We start from the raw sequence: 22199 nt of genomic DNA on the forward strand, positions 1-22199 counted from the left end.
TTCCTCTTTAGACTGACTAAGCAGTAATTTCCAAGTGTGTGTGCGTCTGATAAACCTGTGCGTGTGTGAGGGGATTAACGGTTTGTGTGCACCAAAAGGTAATTATAGGTGTGGTACTCTCTCAAACTATAAATGCCAAATAGGTCAAGACAGAGGTGGCGCAGTTAGCTACACACATTCAACAACAAACACTCTACAGGGGCCTGTTTGTCCGAACATCAGAGGCGACACGGGTGCATCAAGTGTTTCGTTTATATTTGACTAAAATCCCCTGCTCTTGAATTCTTCTCACCTTGGGGCTGAACTGTGTTGTACTGTACTATGGGTGATTCATGGATATCGACTGATTGATCAGCTCACGACATTTTAACCCCTGCAGACCTACACTTTAATCTGGATCTGACTTTATAAGACTCTTAGCAAAAGGTCTCTCGGGTACGACTGGGATCAGATTGGACGAAAGTCGAATGCCATTCAAAATGACCGACTGTCGATAGCTACCACTGTAGTGGTAGATGGCTGTGTGAGAGTGAGATGCTGGGACACTGTGCTGCTATAACTGTCGTAAGCGTTGCCGGGCTGCTACGTGCTGCGGTAGCAGACATAGAATTTAAAAAAAATAGGCATCTGCTGGCCTTCGTCATAAGTACGGGTGAACGTAAGTCGAGCAGGTCCTACGTCAGATGTTACTTGTATATTGAAAATGTGGGGGAAATATGTTGGCCATCTTGGAGGAACGCGGCTGCTCCCACATCGATCTGAAAAGGGCTCAATTCTAGTTCTTACCCTGCAGTTTCTGGTTCTCTCTCTCCATCCTCTGCAGGAGGATCTGCTGCAGAATAGCCTTCCTCCAGAGCTCCCGCAGCTCAGCTCCGCTCTTTTTCGTCCTCTCTTCATGCACCACTCCTCCTCCAACCACTATTTGAATCCCATCTAGACAGGAGTCCAGCCGCTCTGAAAGAAATAATGAAAATCATTGATCATCATCCGCCTCAGCATACATGAAGCCTCATTTTATTTCCTGGTATGTAAACCACTAAGACATAAAATTGATCATCTCAACCTTGTTTATCTTTGGACAAGCTTCTAAGCAACATATGCAATTACATCTCAATTTAAAGTGAAGACAAAAAAATCCATCTGACTTCATTACAGACGTTGTACTCATTTGTTGGGTTTCAGCTTTTAATTTAGCACTGAAACACTTTCTTTGCAAAACAATTAAGGAATGGTTATCAGGGACCAAATAATAAACAGTCCAGGTGAACACAGGCCAAACAAATGCAGTGTTTATTCTCCCATAATCATTCCCAACTGTTTCCAAGTCAATTAAATGGCAAATGGCAAGGAATAAACATTGTCAGGTTCGGGAGTAACAATGAGCACTTGAGTGTTCAAGTTTCGCTGTGCTTTAAACAACTATTCAATTTAATTTTAAACTTTAAAGGATGAGGCGGGCTGGATTAAATGTATCTTTATAGAATCGTTCCAATCTTTAACATGTAAGCAAAATAATTCCACTACATTTTAAAATTCAAATCCATCCTTTACATGTGAAGTGAAATTGAACAAATTCAACCTCCATGAATGAAATAAGTAGTCACCGGGGTATGAAAAATGTCTGTGTGCAATGGTAAGTTAAGAGGCAAAAACAACAGTATTATTGGACTATTCCACATTCTCCATGGCGACAATACCATAGGAAATGAGCACAACAATTTACTGGTATGACTACAATGAAGCAACACATGCTTCCCTGAGATGATGGAAACACCATTCTGAGGAAAGTGGCACACTCCCTGAGCAAACACGACACTCCGTCAGAACAAAGTTTTAGCAGGTGAATGTGTGACGCGAGTACACGGAATGTAAAGTGGGTCAACAAGGCTGGCGCTTTAGTCTGGCGCTGTCGGCGCGAGCAGTCATCAAGAAACCCCCACCCACCGAAGACCTGCATCACTACAGACAACTTATTGAAGTATAATGTTAACTTCTCTTTTTTTAAATGGTCAGGATCACGTCACTAAGGTCTCTTCTCCAATATATCTCATTGTACACGAACAATGAAGCTGCCTGGTTTACTCCACAAAAAACCAAAAACAAACGTATTTGTATTTCATAGTATTTCTTATTTATAAAGAGAAAAATCAATGTATCGTGCAGTGAGTCTCTGGCTGATGAAGATACATAATTGCACTTTACTTTCTTGTACTTCTTGTACTACCGTTGGCACACACTTAAAACAAACACACCAAACGCCACCATGGCCCAACTTGTGCGAATAAATATAGAGCACCACGCCCAACCTACTTCTGCTTAGCACTTAGATAACACAGGCAAAGCGCTGACCAGTGACCTTCCCGTCGACTTAACAGGACAAAAACTTTTTCAGGAGACTGTCAATGCCTCATCTGTATTTCTGTTATTTATGTAGTCTGCAGAGTTTGTCTGTGCAGTCATGCCACAGAAGGCTCGGCTTATGCAGGCACCAGGTCTGTGAACTATGTGAACTATATCACGTAAGCCAAGATGAAGGGGAGAAAGCTGTTATACTCTAATGAAATAAATCCTATAAATTCCACCTTACTGGTACAAACAAGAACATCTCAACAATGCCTCAGCAAAATGATAAATAAAAGGGAGAAAATTCTGCAAATGACCTAAAGAAGAATTTTGTGAACGTGCCACTTCATTTTTCCAGGAAATTGGAAATAGAATGTGGCCAGCCGAACAATTGAAACCGTCAATGCTCTTTGAGTCAGTCAAACACCTATGGATCATACATATAATTATCTGAATGCCAGATCTGAGAACGAGCCAGCACAAGAGCCATAGGCAGACACAACAAGACATGTTCATGACAACAAAACACATACCATCTTATCACAGTATATCACATTCTGGGGCTGTGCCACGCCTCAAACCTCCAACAGTTAATGATCAAAAGTTTGTCATTCGTTCCTTGTCTTTCTTTTCAATGGAAATGAAGAGAACCGTATATAAATAAAAACACTGGCCATTGAAGAATGTAAAAACTTGACTACAGATGCATTATGGAATTGTGCTTTACAGAAGCAGAAAGGCAAATAGAATACGTCTTCTTTTTTTATCTTTATCAAAGTATATATACCGATGCTGGTGTTCAGGCAGCAGCCAAGTCAATCTTGATACAGGGCTCAGCTCACGAGCGAGAGCTTTACAGGTACGTTAAATGACAGAGCGACGCGCAGTGGACTAACTCTGTCACTGCAGCTATATTTATATTTTAATTCATGCGAAGATTCTTTTCAGTTAATTGATTATAATTAATAACAGATTAACCAGGAGTAAGCACTGCTGACAGGGATGCCAGAGCATACAATGTGAGGTCAAAACCAAATTGTACATGAAGAAAAAGATTAAATCAGATCACGCTGAGGATGGAAAATATGAGTTTGAAAGACACTTCGGGAAAGTAGCACAAAAATGTGGCTCTGGGATCATTCTGGTGTCAAATATATAGGTGATCAATTACTACAAAACCTGTATTTACTCGATAAAGTTTTCCACTATCTAATATGACAGCAAAAACTATCCTTAAATAGTTTTTTAAATAGTAGCCATTCTTGATCAGATTGGCACTATGAATATGTGAAAACTGAGTAAGATTGTATTAACCGGTAGGGCGCGTAGTCATCTATTTGACTTTTGTAGCTTCCAAATGACAGTGAATTACAACAAATCACTGCACCTTGTTGCAACTAAAAAACTGTGGAGGCATGTAAAGACCCAAACGTCATGGCTGCAGGAGAAGTAAGACACAATGCTTGGCTGACTAGTCGCTGGAATTTAAATGGTAATAAAGATATTGTTTGGGACAGGTGAGCAAGCATGCCTGGAAAGCAAATAATACAAATCTGACAATCTGAAATTTTTTTCTTTACAGTGAAATATAATCATGATTCTGCTGAGAGAGGTGAAAATATGATTCCAACGTACTGTTCTATCTATTCCTAACAGTATGTTCACTCAAGTTTGTCCATTCATTTTTGGACAATGATGTCTATGTTTATTTTTTCAGCATTTTACCACTTGACTCTGAGTTCTTCTGTGGTGTAGCAACTCGCAGGAAGATCTGTTGCCTCCATGAATGGCGTTGGCTGCGTAGAGGGCTCTCACCCACCACGCTCAGTCCACCGACAGGTGAGATGGCTCCAACATCACTGCACACAAACACCAGTCCACAGGATGGTCACCAGGCAGAGCAGTAAAGGATTGGTAGCACACAGAAACCCAAAATCTGATCACCTAAATCCTACCTGATATTGGTTTCAGGCCAATCATTCTCTTGGACAGGTGCCAGGAATTGAAATTTGAGAAAATTAGGAACAGAGGATGAGGAGTGGAGACGAGCACGCAGACCGACCAATGGTCTGAGGTGGAAAAATGGGATGGAAACGAGTGAAGGCAGCAAAGAGCAACAGCAGCAACATAGATGTGCAGAATCAAAACATGAAGGACCCTCACCTTCTTTTACTGAGCCTTGCTGCGGTTGAAGGTGAAGAAGGATGATGAGGAGGTAGAGGAGAGGGAAGGGAAGAGCAGGAAGTAGCAGAAGGGGCAGTGGAGCCTATTTGTCTGACAAGTGGTTCAATAAGGACACGGAAAATGTGATAAAGAAAGACTGCTAAAAAGCAAACTTGTGGTGTGGCGAATAAAGGAATGGAAAAGCAAACGAATGGAGTGAGGATTTCAATTTGATTGGCCCAAAAAATATTTTAAAAATAGACAATAAAATAATAACTCAATATTTCAGTTTATTTATTTTCCTAGGAGACTGCTCAATCAAACTAGAAGCATAAATACTCGTATGAAAAATGGACCAATTCAATTTCAACAAATACTCACATTAGAAAAAAGCCTTGAGAGCAGTTCAATCTTCTAGTCTTCATAATGGTCTAAAAAATTCTGACTTACTACCAAACAAACTTACTTGCTCTGATGGGGCGAGTCCGTGCTGACAGAGTAGTGTCGTACAAGTTTGTGTTTGGCTGCAGTAGTTGCAGTGGTGTCCTGCTTTGGCGTACAAAACAGTGGGTTCTCCAATGAGAACTCTGCAGAAGCGGTGGTGGGCGAGTGGCTGTAGGTGCTGGCCCGTCTGCGAAAGCCCTGCTGCTGTCCCTCACTGGTTAACATAGAAGAGGAGGAGGAAGACAGGAGGGAGTTGTCCAGGTGCTTCAAGTCTCCTGTCGAGTTGTGGCACCTGATGTGAAGATGGGAACATGTCTCATTGAGCTCGGTCAAGCAACATTTATGTTCAGCGAGTCAATAATTTCTTATTTGCAACAATTCGCCTGTTTGCATGTGGCTGAGATTAACTGTATTAATACTTAAATATCGACTGAGTGTAAACTTAATATGTAATTTTACAAATACTTGACCAAAACAACAAGAAATGTATGTCTCTGATGGCGAGAGTCACAATGGTGAGAGACAATTTATACATTGTTCTATATTTAAAAAATTGACTTTCATTAATCATCTAAAGTTCAATTTCGGACCGTGACGGTCTTCTCTATAGCCTTGATATTAAAGGTTGATAACCTATTCATGTATTTTATGCAATCTAGTTGCAAAATAAGAGGCTGCACCAACATGACTGAATTGTTTCTGCTTCACATAAAAAAACAGTGGACAGCCTGAGGTGTAAACATTTACTTGAGAGGGCTGGTTGGTCGCAGATGAGATGAGCCAGGGAGCGGGTCATCGAAACTTGACTGGTCCTGGCTGTTGCTGGTTGTACAAATGGATGCGCTGCTGTCACTTCCAACACTGTTGTCCCTCTGAGCTCTGGCCTTGCTGCTTCCCTGCCGGAGCAAACAGGATCACTGTAAACATGACAGCTAAATACAATCTTAGCCTGAGATGTGTACGCCCACTGAAGCTTGTAAAATCAGATTTAATGCCACAGGATAGAAAAATGTTAACAAACTCAAACGTTCTGAACAATTCAATCAAGCTAGAAAAACACTTTTACTTGCAGGACACATGATTAAGTGTATTAAAATTAGAGGAATACATGATCTGTGGCACCTTTCCATGATACATTTGAGGTCTACTCTACTTTATTAGAATGTTTACATCATCCCTATGGCAGGGACATAGAGTCACTGAGTTCAAAGGCAGGAGACCTCAAGCCCCCAACAAGGATGTGAAACAAGTTACAAGTTGTTGTGCTATGTATGACACCAGATTTAGAGAAAGCTTTGAAATGCTAAATAGATTTTATAACATCATCAACTGTACCAGTGACGTCCTGTCAAGAAAAAAATCATATAAGCATAACCATGTGTGTTTTGCATGTGTGTGAAGGTACGACGTAATCGAGTATGCCAACCTTCCAAATGCCCTCCAGGGACTCTGTGAGAGAACGCTTAGCTCTGCTCTTGAACTGTTCCAGTCTCTGCCGACTACTGCTTTGCTGCGGAACCTCCACGGGGCCGGGAGCTGCCTCCTCTACCTAGACAGGCCCAAGAGGAGACGAGCGAGGAACAGAAAAGAATACTTTTAACACCTGGTGCATACACTTCATTCACTGAAGTAATTGGAAATACATCTACAAAGTGAATGTTGCCTTGTTGTAATATAATAAAATCCAGACATAAATTACCTGCTTAGTTTCACCATTAGCTGTGTGCTGATGACTGTTCTGCCACTCCTCATAAAGCTTCCTCAAAGACACCATCACTAACTCGTTTTCTTCCTTGTCACTCTTTGGACAGGCTCTCTACAAACAACACAAAACAAGATTGATTGAGCAAAAAGAGGAAATGAAGATATACAAAGTTCATGTAATTCAACAACATCACCGGAAGATGGCAGTGCAATCACAGAAAAAGATGGCAGCAATTCGGAAAGACTAGAACCGTTAGAATGTCTTGCTGAAGAAGCATGTAACACTTTTAATTGATTGCACAGTTTCTATTAACAGCAGCAATTTCGCTCTTGAGCAGCACCATCAAAACACTGTGTTACCATTGTGTTTTCAAAGATCGAAGCTTGCTCATGGTTATCCAGGGAGGCCAAGTGTTTCTGCAGCTCCAGCTTAGCTTTGGAAGGGTTGAGACCTGAAAGCAGAGGGTGGCGTGTCAAATCTGTCACTTTCCAATGTCAGTCAGTGCTTTTACCAGGTTGACCACCAGCTACTTTTTAAAGAAACTATTTTTGTCCTAGTTTAGCAACCAATGTATACAGTGCAGCAGAAAAGAGGGACTGCTCAGTTCATACAGACTGAATGATGACAAAATGAAACCCATCACGTAAGAGCAAACTTACTGGGATTTAGTTAATAAACCTTCTTTGATTTCACATGAAGCCGAAACGCATTTCTCACCTTCTATTTTTTCACACAGTTTATGGAGCTGCTGCATGGGGCAGCTGTCACACTGTTGTGCCTGGCTCTTCACATTCTGCAGCGAAGCTGCTACAGAAAAGGCCTGTTTCAGAGTCAGCATGATCTCATCCACCTACGAAAACAAAACACAACCCGAACAAACTCTTCACTCACAACTCAAGGAAGACAGAGATCTTAAATTGAATGCATTGCTCAGAATGTGAAACTCTCACCAGGGATTCATCTGTGCACTGAAAAACGTAACACACAAAGTGACAGTTTCCTCCATCGACTGTCTCTCTGCAAATGAAGCCGAAGTGATCCACGTGCCGAATACCCTTTAAAGAGAGAGCCTGGTTGTTAAGAGCTTGTGCAAGACCGTAAAACAGCACATCATATGAGTATTAGGAGGATGAAGCAGCGATGCCAGTGCAAAACATTACACAAAAAGACAGTACAGATGATCCCGACTTGCAAAGAACAAAGGTCATCACATCATTACACGTTTCAGACAAACCCTTTACGACACCATATCTTCACCCCTGAAGAACTCCAAGGCTATGTAGATGGTCAGTTTTACGCTGTCACTAAGTACAAAAGTGTTTCACATTTTTTAATTTCATCATTAACGGAAGATGCAATTTTAACGGTTGGATAGTTGATACACCACCTTGGTTACAGTTACATATGCATATTTTCCACTATCTGAATGAATGAACTCTGACAGAAGACGCGATCTTGCCTTTTTACTTGAGACCAAAACATGCTATCCAATTCAGCATTATGTGCTCCTAATCTGAACCAAACTTCTCTAGTAGCCACAGTACCGTAAACCTGAGCAAAAAGCCAGACGCAATAGAAGAAATGACTCTTCCACAGCACTACTTCCTCTATCCATTTGTATCCTAGCAACACGTTCTAGCAGAGAATATTACATTATTCCAGTTATTTGTATCTGTATTTTGTTGACACATTTGCTTCCCATTATTGTGAAATTAACATTATGCTGGCGACACGAGCGGTTTTGTTGATGGAGCTTTTGCTGTTGAGCTTGTGACGCTGCTGCTGTGAATACTGCTTCAGCCACTGAGATGGAGGAGCCATATTGGTTAGGAATTAAGTTGGTGCTTCTGTCAGGTGGAGAAGAAGTGCCCAGGGACACAAAGCTCAGCCCAGCCTCAGGGAGACAGATCAAATGTGTACATGGAGGCCAACTCCATTAACTACATAAGGCACACATCATCCAGTCGAATCAGACCATTTAATTCCAACAGATTTGTTTACAAATATCTGTTATAATTAGATAGTCAATGTGAACCAGGGGTCTCAAACTCTATTGACTGAATGAGTCCAGCATGAATGGGTTCAATCTGTTCATTCCACTGTGCCCACTAGTTCATTTTTTCATTGTTTGATTAATTTACATATCTATTGATATCATCTAATCATATTGTCAATATCACATTTGAGAGATTTGGTGGGTTTGCACTGTGAATAAAAGCTCTTCATTTCTAGATAAGCCCTGGCAAGCATGAGTTATATACAGCGAAACTGACAGGATGTCTTTGAATAGAGGCTCTTATGGACAAGTATCATTGAATCTATGAATACTTATATGTATATTTATAACAGAAAAATGATATATGTATCAGTTTGCCTATTCTGCATTTTCCATCAAACTCTCATTGGATAAAAAAGGATAGGCCTTTGGTGCAACACTCATTCTATAGTTGGACACCTCGCGGGTTGAGACCACAGATGTAAATGGAACAACTGACTGTAGTCCAGTGAGTGTAAATAAGTAAGGATGAGACTTTTTTACAACATATTTACTAGGTCAGATTCATTCAAGGTTCATCTTTTTGTGGATATCAATATTATATATGTCCACACTGTTGCTTGATCACCCTACATTACACTATTGATGGTTCATATTCGTCAATACAGTACGGTCAACAAGGATTTCACTCAATGGTCAAGCGGTAACTGTATGGTCATTCCATTGCTTGCCAGTTCCTAGCTAAACTGAATGGATTAATATCAAAAGTAAATGGTTGAGTCCAGTTATCCTGGACCATTGAGACACAGTTTTGGCCCCACTAGTATCCTGCTCACTGGCGTGAAAACAGATAGATTGTCTTGACAGCGTGCGACAGTTCCTTAATATACACAATTGAACTACATAAAACATTTGGGAAGAAACTTATTCAGACATACCTGTGAGCAGAAGGAGATTTCTTTGAAACTCTTCTCGATTGCAACTTTTTTGGTGTCTGGACTGACCAGATAGATCTGAGAGCGGCCAACCTTTCACATACAGAACAACATGTTACATTCTGACAGTTATTATGGAAACAAAAGAATACACAAACAAAGAGTAGGCAGCCAGTGACCAAGAAGATGTAGTGAAAGACATATAAACACAACTAAGAAGACATGATGGAAAAGTGTAACAAAAGGTTCAATATGACATCTTAGCAATAAACGGCACGCACGTGAGGACAACTCGTCCACCAGCAAGTCATTATTTAGCCCACATTGGTCATGAATGTTTATCACCAGCACTTTGCCACTGCAGCTGCTTGTTAACAGCACACAGGCCTGGGTTTCTTCTGACAAACCCACAGAGCAGTCAAGTTGTCAAATATTTATTTGAGGCACGTCTGTAGAGTAAATGGTTAATCTAAATACACTGTGTATCCATATAAGGAGCTCACGATATCAGATGGGTCTTTCCAAACCAAATGCTGCAGCTCCTCGGAGACAGAGAATTTCCTGTCATTACTTTTATCAGCGGAAACGATTGAGGACTTAATTCAATGCAGAGAAGCTGAGAACAGAGCAAGCGAAGACAGCTCTGGCTATAATGTGACGGCCATTCACACTAGATACAGTATATCACGTATTCAGATGACCTCGTTATTTTTACATTTTTATTATTTATATGTTTGTTTTTTAATTCCTTTGCTAGGCGCATGTTTAAAATTAGCTTTTTAAGTGGTAAACTGGTGGCAGGTTACAATGTATTCACTATACTCCTCATGAATACATCCAAGATCAATCTTAAGTAACTACTGATGTGATTCTGCTGCACGCAGAAGGATAAAGCGACACAGTCAGGAGCATATTTCTGCTCTTTTGCATCAAATAACACTCCACAGTGAGGTTTTCAAGAGTGAGTGACCTCATGTCTGATTGTCAGGATATATGTTTTCTGTCCATGCCATGTAATGACAGGACACCATCCAAACCATCGCTTTCATCAGCTGTACAAATGCTGAACAGGATGTATCACCAGTGTTCCTCCAAACATCGGCAGCTGCTCGGTTACACTGGTCTACCTCCAGCCCCAAACAGGATAACTGCTGTCAGTATGAGGTCATTGAGGTCGGCTGACGGTCACAAAGGATCTGGTGTAGCTGAAGCTCAGTCAGCATTTGCTGAGTCATTGTGGTGAATACTTGATATTTATGAGAAAAGCGCAGCGTTGGATTTGATCTAAAGGAACAGAGTGAAGTTACTACATGCGTTTGCCATAAAGCTAGAAGCAACATTGAAATGAAGCAACGATGCTCGATAAGTCTGGGTAACATGATGCTGGGATCATTTAGCCTCTTTGGACACCGGAAGGTGCACACATTTTTGAACTGTATTGAAATAAAGTCACATGGCTGCATTCTCCAGCTTCAATAAGGGGATCTGTTACTCTCCAGTAATTGAATGACGTGGACTTCCCTGAAAATTACAGGATGAAACGTCTCATCTTTTTAGCCACAGATGTTTGGACAAACGGGGGGGGTTGAAGTTTGACCTTTTTTAAACTAAATATATGTCATCAATGATCTAGTTATGTTATTAGACTCTATTTTCTCTCCACTAGCAACGCTATTACTTTCAATGACATCTTTTCTCTGGTTGACAATTCTGGCGAAAAATAAATTAAAATTTTGCTAGCAGTTGAGAGCCTTGAGACAAATGAAGGGCCATATATGACCCCTGGGTGGCGCTTTGGATTTCTTGAGCCCGACCCACTTCGGCGAGTCACAAGGTTACTGCTCAGTTCAGGGTCTACAATTGTGAAGAAGCCATATTGGGTTTTCCAGAATACCATGAGGCACTGTAGGGCTTCCATTGCGGGTCACCCAACTGAAAATTCTGCCTCTGAGGGGAAAAAAGTGGAATATGCAAGTGCAATTTGACATCCTATTTCAGCGCAGGCTTTATAAGGTGTCGACATTGCATTGTGACCCTGAATGCAAGGAATATTGACAACTTGACTCAAGCTGTTCTTGCAGCAACACATCTGTCATCAGTCATGGAGCTTCAGCTAACTGTAGGACCTAACTATTTCAAGATACGTTACCGTGAACAGCATAGTCCGGTTCTCCTGTAGGCTGGTGGGCCGAACTCCAGTTGAGAGTATGTGAGCCTCAGTAGTGTTGCCATGAGAGAGCTCTGGAGATAGTCCATTTTCATCCAAAGCCTGTAGAGAAGGGAAGCTTGGGTCCCGCTTAAAAAGAAGGGGGCGCTTTGCGGTGCTCCGTTCGGTAGTAACACTCTCCAGTCCATTTGATTGGGAGGCCAGCGCCCTCTCTGGACCGGCTTCGTGTCCACCAGTGTCCCCTGAGCTATGAGACTGGCCAAACCTATCAATACACTCATCAATAAGTGCAGGGGGGGCTTTTTTGTGAGCGACGCTCACCCGGCCACAAAACAAAACCTCAAACTTCTTGGCGAAGTTTGTTGGGGAGACCGCTGAGGTGGCTGCTATGGAACCCGATGAGGAACGAGAAGAGACTGTTGCGCTTTCTGAAGATTCCGAGCCTCCAGAACTTGTGGAGGTTTTATCTGTGGCATCATCGTTGCGAGCAGAGGTCTTACCAGCTTGCCTCAGCGTACTGATGATCTCAGGGACCTGGAGAGACACAAAGAACGGAGGCAACAAAATGAGGGGTTGAACGGACTGTTTCACTCAACAGTTCCAAGCATCTTCACAGGCTATTGCAGATTAACAAGACCCACAATTTCAATTTCAATCAGCAGGATCTCCACAGCAGACTTGTGATGAAAGGCATGCAACACAACATTGTATGTATGCTATTGAAATGTCCTCCTGAGAACAATCTAACATAGTTCAGCCGCAGAGCCAGCCGTTCCCCTCTGCTCCCTGTCACGCTGACAATAAGTAGCAGTGTGTTGAACAATGTCAACTTCTATTATGAGCTACTTTTAGATCATAAGGGAAGGAATGTGGATGCATTTGTACTGATACGACAACACAAACATGCCCCAACAGGTAACTTCCTCTGACTCACTATTGCAACACGATGAAGCAACACATCATACAGAGTATCACAGCTGTGTCACGGTGCTTCAGAATCAAAGAGCTCCAGTTCAACTCCTGCAGCCTTTCCTGTCCTTATAAGGCATTTGATGAAACACAAAGTCTGAAGCAGCGACGGCCATGTATACCTTGCTTCGCCGATTCATGAACTTTGACCTTGTTCCGTCATACAATCACTTAGTTTAAGATAAACATGGGACGAAGTAGGGTTGTGTAATGGCAGGTGTCTTGCAATACGACACGTATCCCAATGCAGAGGTGGTGATACAATACGTTACAGTATATTGCCATACTTTAGGTTCAACAAAATACTGTAATAAGAACCATCATTCTTAATGGGAGAAAATCTGATAATGTAGTTCAATTTTATGTGCATGAAAACAAGTTCATTATGAAGTTATGAAGTCAGACCTTCAGTTAAATTTTGCACTCCAACAGTGCAATGAATCGCTCCCTTAATCAACAAAATAACTCCAGTGTACAGAAAGAAAATGTTAGTATTAAACACTTCACAAATGCAGGCATATCCAAGTATTTATGTTTTAAATATAGATATAGCTGAGACAATATCACACAATCGAGTACAGCAATATTTCAGCAAAAATACAGAGACAATATTGTACCATAAAGTAGCGATATTGAGCATATCAATTTTATTATACCCTTGAAGAGTTGACTTGCCTTTGTCATTGATCAATGACAAATCATTAAAATTTGTACTCCATATCTAGACTTTTCTGACTCTACAATGGCGTGAGTGGTTACCAACTTGTCCACTGAGTACCCTGAGTAGCCTCAAAGCAAGACACCTGGAACAATTTTTGTTCTCCTTTCTTGTTCAGGACTTGTTATGGTTTCCTCCAGGCACTCAGTCTGGTATAAAAACATGCATACAGCAACTGCCGATTGAATGTGTGACCGGCAGTCAGTGTGTGCGGAGCACATGCGCTGGCAACTTGTCCAGGGAGCCCCCAGCCTTTCACCCCACGCGGTTTAGATTAGATTGCCTTCATTCTTCCCACAAAAAGTGGCCAACAATAGTTCCAGCCGTCTGACCCAGAAACAAGGATAAGCAATTGAAAATAAATGTCTGAAACGCTTTACACACAACACTACCACAATATTTTTGCACCTGTTCTCCTTATTGTTCATCAAAAATGATCACATTGTGCTCATTACAAAGATGACTAGAAATGCACCGACATGTAAACAACCCTGCTCTTTCTCACCAACATGCATTGGTTGGTACAGTATAATGTTATTTATTGTACAATGTCAATGATGAACACTTGCATGCTGCTAGTGCTACCTATATCAACTACCTCTTTATCGGAAAGAGAGGAAGTGGATATGCAAAAAGTTTAAATAAAGGAAGTTTACCTTGTTCTTGTACTAATTATTCGCCAATGAACAGTGTGCGGCCACACCAAAAAACCTCTCTTGCAAGGGACAACATGCTCATGGTTTTTATTTGTCTCTCAAACCGACACCGAGGCTACACCACAGAGAGCAGGGAGTAAGACAGAAGCCGTCTGTGACTCATATGAGTGATGTCATTTAAGCAAGAGTCCCAAGCAGCCTCTGAAACGCCCAGCACACTTAGATCGTGCTTAGGCATGACATTCTCGGCTGTGTTTCATATAAAAAACCCACTGTAAGTTGGCACACTGAACACTTCAACAGCCTGCAAAAGTGTGTCAGCAACACTCAAAGATCTCTTTGACCTGCAAACGGCTGCCTGCCCAAACAGTTTCAATCTAGCTCAAATATCTCAAGCAATGTTGTTGTTTCTATTCAATGGAATGTTGTCAGGATTCAAGTAGCTTAACTTGACGTGAGCAAACCTGATGTGAACCCAACAGTGGGCTTACACATGTGCTCGAGTGATAAATGACAAATGAAAAGACTGAAAAGACTTTGTTTTCGGAGGATGGCCAGTGTCTCCTCTCAAGTTGGCAGTCTGCCATAGACTCTGGGTGACACTGCTTCTCTGTGTAGAAAGGAAATGGTTGAAGTGATTCAGCAGCTCAAACAAGCGCCTTCATTTTGGAATTTTCAGACACATTTAGCTATAAGGGGAGCACACGACACCAATGCTGTGGTTTAAGGCAGCAACTAATGACTATTTTCACAGTCGATTAGTCATCACCATCTTAAGGATTAGTTGACAGGTGGGCATAAGCCAAGCACAGGTTAACAAACACACTGCAGGGCTTACATGATAATAGTGTTGTCATTGTAATTATATGTACTACTATCTTATAATTATACATTTTTAATGCAATAAATTGTTGTAAGCACTCACAACTATAGTATTGCATGTTGAATTTTAATTGCCCAAAACGTGGTTTAAATGTTGCGCCTCACTTTAGTGCCAGGTTCTCAAACTCGCGGCCTGCGGGACTGTAGTATGGGCACAGCCCCCCAGAGTGTTCCCCATTAAAAGCCAATGAAAGAACATTAAATGACGCTGGTTCAGCACATCTTGCCTCGTAAGTGAACTGGCGTTCAACACAGGCTGGACAGCTCTTACATAGAAGGCTAGAGCTTTTATTCACAGTGCAAGGTGTCACCAAATCACTCGAACAGCATCAAAACACAGCAACTGTTACTAAATGTGATTTTGACAATGTGATGAGGCGACACCAATACAGGAAAAATAAAATGAAGAGAGGAGGACACTCAACACAACACAATCAACCCGCCTCACAGATTGAGCCTCCTCTTGGCATAGTGCGAAGCGACGCAGTGAAATGACAGCTCAGCTATTTTTCTCTGATGTTGAGCCAGCACTGGATACCAGTCAAAGGCCAGAGCCACATTTTTTGCTGTGTTGCTGCAAAGAGCCAAACATCAAGATCCTACAAATATGTAGGTATTGTGAGGCTCACCTGGACAGTTGGTGACTTTGAAGAAGTAAAGCGGTTATCCCTGCGAGTCTCAAGGTTGCTGGTTCGCATCCCGCATAACTCTCTTGTGCATTTATTTAAAAAGTCATACATTTTACTGTGATCCTCTTCGAAATATGAAGCGGCATAGAATACCTTTTTTTTTTTTACATGGCTCATGCCACCAATAACGTTGCCTCGATCTGTGTGTGTGAGCAACACTGCAGACAGGAGCGCCTCATGTTAACTCTTCGCTCCACTGAATTAAACAGACTTTGCAGCAATCAACGATGAATAATACGCGAAACACATGCCATGTGTTTAATTTGGGGAATGACAAAGTGAAACGTGGGACTAAGTCTTGTAAATCGTGTTGTTCATGGATGAGGACCGCGACTCTCACCTGCATTGAATGAGGCGAGGCGTATTGTTTATGTTTCAAAGTTAAACAAGATTCTAAGTCTTGCAACAATATCTTGAAATTTCATCAGAATAGCTGTATCAGCAACCATTTCAACAGCAACTTGACAAAAACTCTGCAGCGGAGCTCATTTGGTGAAGAGCCGCATGAAACTGTGCAAAGAGCAACATGCGGCTCAAGGGCCACGGCGTCGCCAGGCCTGATGTACTGTATAGTTCAGTATTGAAAACAATAGGTTTTTATATTCTCACCTCATCAAAATGAAGATGATTTTTCTCAGATAAGCATTAAGAATAATAAAAAAGCATGGTGTGAACAAACACACTCAGTATGAACTCAACAATAAAGGGTCTCACAGTTGTTTATAAACATAAAACATGGGGTTAAAAGTGAGTGGGGCAACCCTTTCAAGTAAACAACTACCAAAGTACCAATCCATAATAATCAATTTTTATAGCATCAAATAAATAATGACGTGCTTTCCAGCTCGCACAGCCAAAAAAAAGTATACTTGTCCCGGACCAGCATCACAACTGCATCACCACTGACTTACAAGTCTTGTGGTCTTGCTATTAGGTTTGTTTACAAGAAAAACTGACCAAGGTTTGACAGTTTCATTATGACTGAACAAAACTGAACGAAAAATAAATACACCACCACCTCTTAGGGGTAACTCGGCTCATTTAATGACTCACTCACATTTGCGTCAGGAAGTCAACGCTGAGGCCTAGTGAGAAAAACAAGGAGTCACTCACACTCAGCCGGATTAGAACAGAGAGCAACTGTAAGTGGTGACCTCCAAAAAAAGAAGGAAGTTACGCAAGAGGCAGAGATGGAACACTGTTTCAGTCCAGTCGACATAATGAACTCCTGAATATCAGAGACAAAATGCGAAAGCATTATTTTAATATCATATATATGTATATATACATATATATACAGACACCTGCACTACAGTTATGTTTACATTTGATTGTTATAGTTGGAAAACAGTGCTTTGTTATTTTGAAGCAGGGGAAATTTTGTGTTGTTCTAAACACCAGCATATTGTTTTATTCCTTTTAAACAACATACATCCATCTTCGGTTAACCAGCGCTTGGTCTTGTTCAGGTTGCAGTGAGTGCTGGAGCCTATCCCAGCAGGGCTTGGGCGAGGGGCGGGAATACACCCTGGACAGGTCCATTAACCTAGTGAGCATGTCTTTGGGCTGTGGGAGAAAACTAGAATACCGGTACCCAGAGAAAACCCACGCAGGCACAGGCAGAACATGCAAAGTCCACCCCGAAAGCTCCAGAGCTGAATTCAAACCCTAAACCTTCTTGCTGAGAGCCAGTCGTGCTAACCATTGTGCCACTATTTAAAACAAGTTGTGGTTAAAACATTTAGATACTGCACAGGACTGAAGTAGTTCCACGCAGTGGACATGTTTGGAAGGCCAGTTTTTGTTCCAGGTTCTTTCTGATAAATGCTCTATAAACTAGACTTCCTAAACTGAGGCTTTTGTCATGCCTCGCACCAATGTACAGAAAATCCATTCCAGTTTGCAGTGAGCTTGCAGAGCAGCTGACTGGGAAGGTATTTCAGGTGAACATGAAGCTCAGTCTCAGCTCATGGATTGGTCATCTCTGCTGGTTGGAACAGAAATTCCCATTGCATCAAAAAGTTAGCATCCAATACTGACATGGTATCGGTCCCATCCCTAGTTAAAACCCGACCATGATCACGTCAACCTCCTTGATGCATGATGCCGTGGTAATTTTAATTTCATTGTTTTCCTTTCCTAAAAACAAAAAAACAAAGGTTGACACATTATGCAGTCTTTCTAATTACAGAAAGCAGTTCACGTGCAATAACAAGAAGCACTAACACCTCATGAGAGTAAATGTTGGGGGTAAATTGCGTTGGTGATCGAGTGCCTGCATCATCAAAGACGTCTGTGCTGAGGCAAACAGATGAAAACACACGTTAATTTGACTCAAATTGTTGTTTGAAATGTTTGCCTCACATACTAATCTTGTCTAGTTCGATTTGGAGAAATATTGATATTTAACATCAGCATGGGAAAAGCCACCGAATGGATGATTCGATTGTTTTCTATGCCCCGAAAATCACAAGTTTGAGTCTCCGCACTTCTACTTCACACCTGTAAAACTAACCCTTTTGATAGCTCTCTAAAGCACATTGCCTTCAATTGTGTAGGAAACATAAATCGCAATGGAAAATAAATGTCAACGCATTAGACTGAAATGAACAATAAAAAAGAGAACAGTGAGTAAAAGAACAGTATATTTAACTGGACATCATGAAAAAGCATGACAAACCAGCAGAGTCCCAGTTTGGAACTTCCCTCTGTCATGTGCCTCAGACTCATGGCTTGTGAAGCGAAGCCAAAGCAGTTCAAAGTTCAAGAGAAACTCAGTGGACGAAGAAGCCTGCTGTTTTGTTTTGTTTTTTTTCCGTGCTATATAAGACTAAAACACTGTTCACTAAAATGGTAAGATGATGATGAAGTGAGGAGAAGCTGCTCAGCTGCAATATACCAACAGAAAATAGGGTTAAACATTAGGCTAACCTTGTTTCAGGCAATAGATTATCTGACTGAATAAGATACTTATTTGTAATAAGTAATTCATAGTGGTAATTAATCAATACAGTACAGGCTAGCTGATGATATTATAGGCTACAATGGTGACCAAATATTTATCGTAAAAAAACTGTAATTACTGTTTATCAACAGTTTAAAAAAAGCAAGTAATTACTTTGTCAATGGTTAATGTCTCTCCCAAGTGCTACTGCAGGCAGATATGAATAGCGCAAAGGTTCTACACTTTCTTACTTAAACTGTCTGATTCAGATTCATGAGCTGCGTCCAGAGCAGCAAGCTGTGTGACATCACAACACTGATACAATCTCAAACACATACAAAAAGCAAAAATATATTTGACTTATCAGTGCCTAAACAAAGAACCTTCCACAGCTAACTATGTATATATTTGTGAACTTCTGTACACAATCTTAACCCTGCTCCAGATTAGTAAGTAAGTAAGTAGAAGAGTAAGTGGAATATGTGAGTATATGGTTGACTGGATGAAATATTTTTACAGCCTGCCAAGTGGCACTTTTGCTGGTGTTCATTTCCAGTGATATGAATCATCAAGTACACATGTACCACTGAAAGATTACATTGTTATGCAATTCGGTTGTTGGTCTTTTGCTATAATAAACTGAATGTACACTGAATCTTTAAGCAGGACGAGCAGAAAAATGCTTTTGCAGCGTTTTGAAAATTTGATTCAGAGTGAGCTGCAGAGTTACATTTTAGCTACTGTTAAACACCAGCGTAACAAAACAGCAATAACATTTCATAGAACAATTTATCTGTTTAGTGTACGCAGACTAAAAATACAACAGTACTGTGGACGGTGGAATGAGGACAGGAAGTCGCTCTGGTTAACCGTCTTGTTTTTACTTCAGTAAAAAAAGTGTCACATGTGGTGAGGGAGTGGGTAATGAGGTTGGGGACACATAAAAACAGGGAAGTTAAAAACATTTTCACAGCAGTCACAAACAGGTCAATTGTCAGTAACCTGCAACAAAATGTTGCGATAGTCGATGTACCTCCGCAGCATTAATATGTGCAGGCATAAACTAAAAAGAACACATATATCCCCTGGAATTCAAGACAGTTATGAAAACATTGTGGGGTCTATGTGGGAAGAACGGCAGACAGCTGGAGGCGCATCATGTGACTTACAAAGAGACTTGCCTCTCATTCCAGAAGGAACAAGCTGACAACTACATTGAAAGTCTATCGACTGTCATTTTCTGAAATTTAATATGCAAAAACAGTGAGTCAAAAATGATTGACAGATCACCTAATGATAAAAAAGAATAAAAAGGAAGAGAATGAAGTCGAAGACTAACTGTTTAAGACAGCTGTCATGATAATAATTTTACGTAAATTCAATGAATTAATAATGAGGGTAAATAAATATCTGTTTATCATTCACCATCAACAGTGATCTGAACATTTCAACTTGACATATGTCTTGCATGGAGCCGCTTCCGGCAATTAATGAAGGAAAAAATTGAAAAAATAACAACGGATGAAATGAAAATATGTTTTTTAGGACTTGATGTGTTATATCATTAAATGTACATGAAAGGTAAACTAGGATAAAGACACCAAGAGATTATTGGGTATTGGACTTACATTGTTTCCCGGCAACAGAGCAAAGAGGTTACATTTAATTGAACAACAAAAGTGCTGTTAAATAAATTGAAGAAGTTCAAGGCTATTTCCAAAGAAGCAAGTCTTAACGGTTCTACACGGCATACAATGAGAGCCTTTCTGACAGAAATGGTCATGAAAATCACTATCCTCTGTCAGACTCAAAAACATGTCCTCCCATCAGAGCTGTGCAGCGCTACACACTTACGGCTGGCTCTTCCAGTTCCTGCAGACATCCCTCACTAGAGATTGAATGTGACTATATTGACAACAGACAAATAATGTTTTTATTGTCATTGTTTATTTCCCTAGTTCTTTTTTTTTAACCCCGGAAAACGACCTAAGGTTGGGGAGCATACAGTAGTCTCTCTTGGAAAACGCTCAACGAATTACACAGCAAAACATCGACCACTGGTCCCTTGACATTTCATCATTATTCTATAAAATTAAAACACAAAAAGTCAGCATAACCATACAGGCGAATCAAAAACACAAATTGTAATTGAAAAGACGACGTCAGTCTTCATATAGTTTGACGTGAATTAAACAGCAGCGGAGAGACTAACGATTGAATACTTTTTAAAACTGTATATCGACCAATAAGACGACGTTTGAAAGACATAATGTACGAAGTGTGTTCATTGTGTTTTGACTTGCTGTCAACGTTAGCTAACTGTCCACTTAGCCCGCTTTCTACTCACATCTTTCTGCTCCTGTCTGCTGTTGAACAGGTTGAGCCGTTGGAGTCGCGCTTTCATCCCATCGGCCATAAACTTAACAAACACTAGTTTGAAAATGTCGCCATTCTATACTTTAGGGTGAAACTACCGCACACTGTTGTCATTTCATTCGAGAACAAGTTTGGCTCCCTGTCGCTGAAGTTCCTGTGTCGGGGTGTCAAGATGGTTGGTCAAATACAGCCGCACATCCGGCCTGGTCATTTCACAATAAGATAAATTCACGTTGTTGGAAATGGAAATTCAATGAAGTTTCCATTATTTTTTTCTTAGTTTGTGTATTTCCGTTTTGTACTTGATTCAGCAAATTCCGCCAAATGACAGACAGAATGGGTGGCACTCGGTTCTAAGTCAAGTTCTCGTTGGGCGGAATAACGCGGGACGTCCAGTGATGTTTGGATTGTGAGACACCCGTCATTTTTGTGAAGCGAATCAATATAAAGGCATTAGGATGCAGACAACCTGAGTGATGGAAACTGTGAACCATGCCATACTGGGCATTTGTGAGGACCCCTGCCTATGTAATCCAGAGCAAAGGTCAGCCCGATTTGGGGGGGGGGCCAAACCCGGTACTGTGTCTGGTCGCCTGTGTATGTCAGATTACAGGATATGAATCTGAACAAATATACAATACAAACACAGGGGATACAAATCAGAAAATCACATCTACCATAGTTGTATTTCCAACAAACAAACAAACAAACAAACAAACAAAAACTAAACACAATTCGCCTCATATTCACATACATAACATTATCTTTATAATATTGTTATTAATAATAATTATAATTTCAGTGATGCAAAAAATATTTACAAGTTGTTTCATTTCGAACTACTATGATGAGATTGAAACAGTTCCCTTTATAATTTTAAATCTTTACTGCCGCTTTGTGGTAAAAACAAATCACACAGAGAAATCTTCAATTGACCAATTATATTGGCGAAATACATTTTTTAAAGGACATTTATGACTATATATATATATATATATATATATATATATATATATATATATATATATATATATATATATATATATATGTCGACGGTAAACAGGTGCTGTTGATGTTTTCCTACTGTGCTTCCATCTGAGCGGCAGCTTTGAAAGGATCAATAACGCTCCTCTTTTACCATGAACAAACGAAAGACTAATCCAAATACGCATGCGATTGGGCAACTAGGAAAACATATTAGTCACGTTTTAT

The 22199-nt window shown here is 40.7% G+C and overlaps 1 protein-coding gene across 2 annotated transcripts in view; it reads right to left on the reverse strand.

Annotated features, from left to right (window-relative positions):
- LOC128754883 (TBC1 domain family member 1-like) overlaps positions 1-21143 on the reverse strand; it is a 32442-nt gene extending 11299 nt beyond the window's left edge. Inside the window, exons 1-14 of one of the 2 annotated variants that reach the window (XM_053857837.1) lie at positions 20959-21143; positions 11736-12287; positions 9590-9679; positions 7606-7710; positions 7373-7505; positions 7015-7106; positions 6650-6766; positions 6377-6499; positions 5698-5846; positions 4973-5242; positions 4507-4617; positions 4299-4412; positions 4069-4202; positions 787-954 (exon numbers count right to left, since the gene is read on the reverse strand). In XM_053857837.1, coding sequence (XP_053713812.1) covers positions 787-954; positions 4069-4202; positions 4299-4412; positions 4507-4617; positions 4973-5242; positions 5698-5846; positions 6377-6499; positions 6650-6766; positions 7015-7106; positions 7373-7505; positions 7606-7710; positions 9590-9679; positions 11736-12287; positions 20959-21027 — 2227 coding nt within the window. In that variant the 5' untranslated portion in view covers positions 21028-21143. The remainder of the gene's footprint in view (positions 1-786; positions 955-4068; positions 4203-4298; positions 4413-4506; positions 4618-4972; positions 5243-5697; positions 5847-6376; positions 6500-6649; positions 6767-7014; positions 7107-7372; positions 7506-7605; positions 7711-9589; positions 9680-11735; positions 12288-20958) is intronic. The other variant, XM_053857839.1, reaches the window with a different exon arrangement.
- Positions 21144-22199: the final 1056 nt, after the last annotated feature.

The sequence above is a fragment of the Synchiropus splendidus genome, chromosome 2, assembly GCF_027744825.2.
Source record: "Synchiropus splendidus isolate RoL2022-P1 chromosome 2, RoL_Sspl_1.0, whole genome shotgun sequence".
NCBI lineage: Eukaryota > Metazoa > Chordata > Actinopteri > Syngnathiformes > Callionymidae > Synchiropus > Synchiropus splendidus.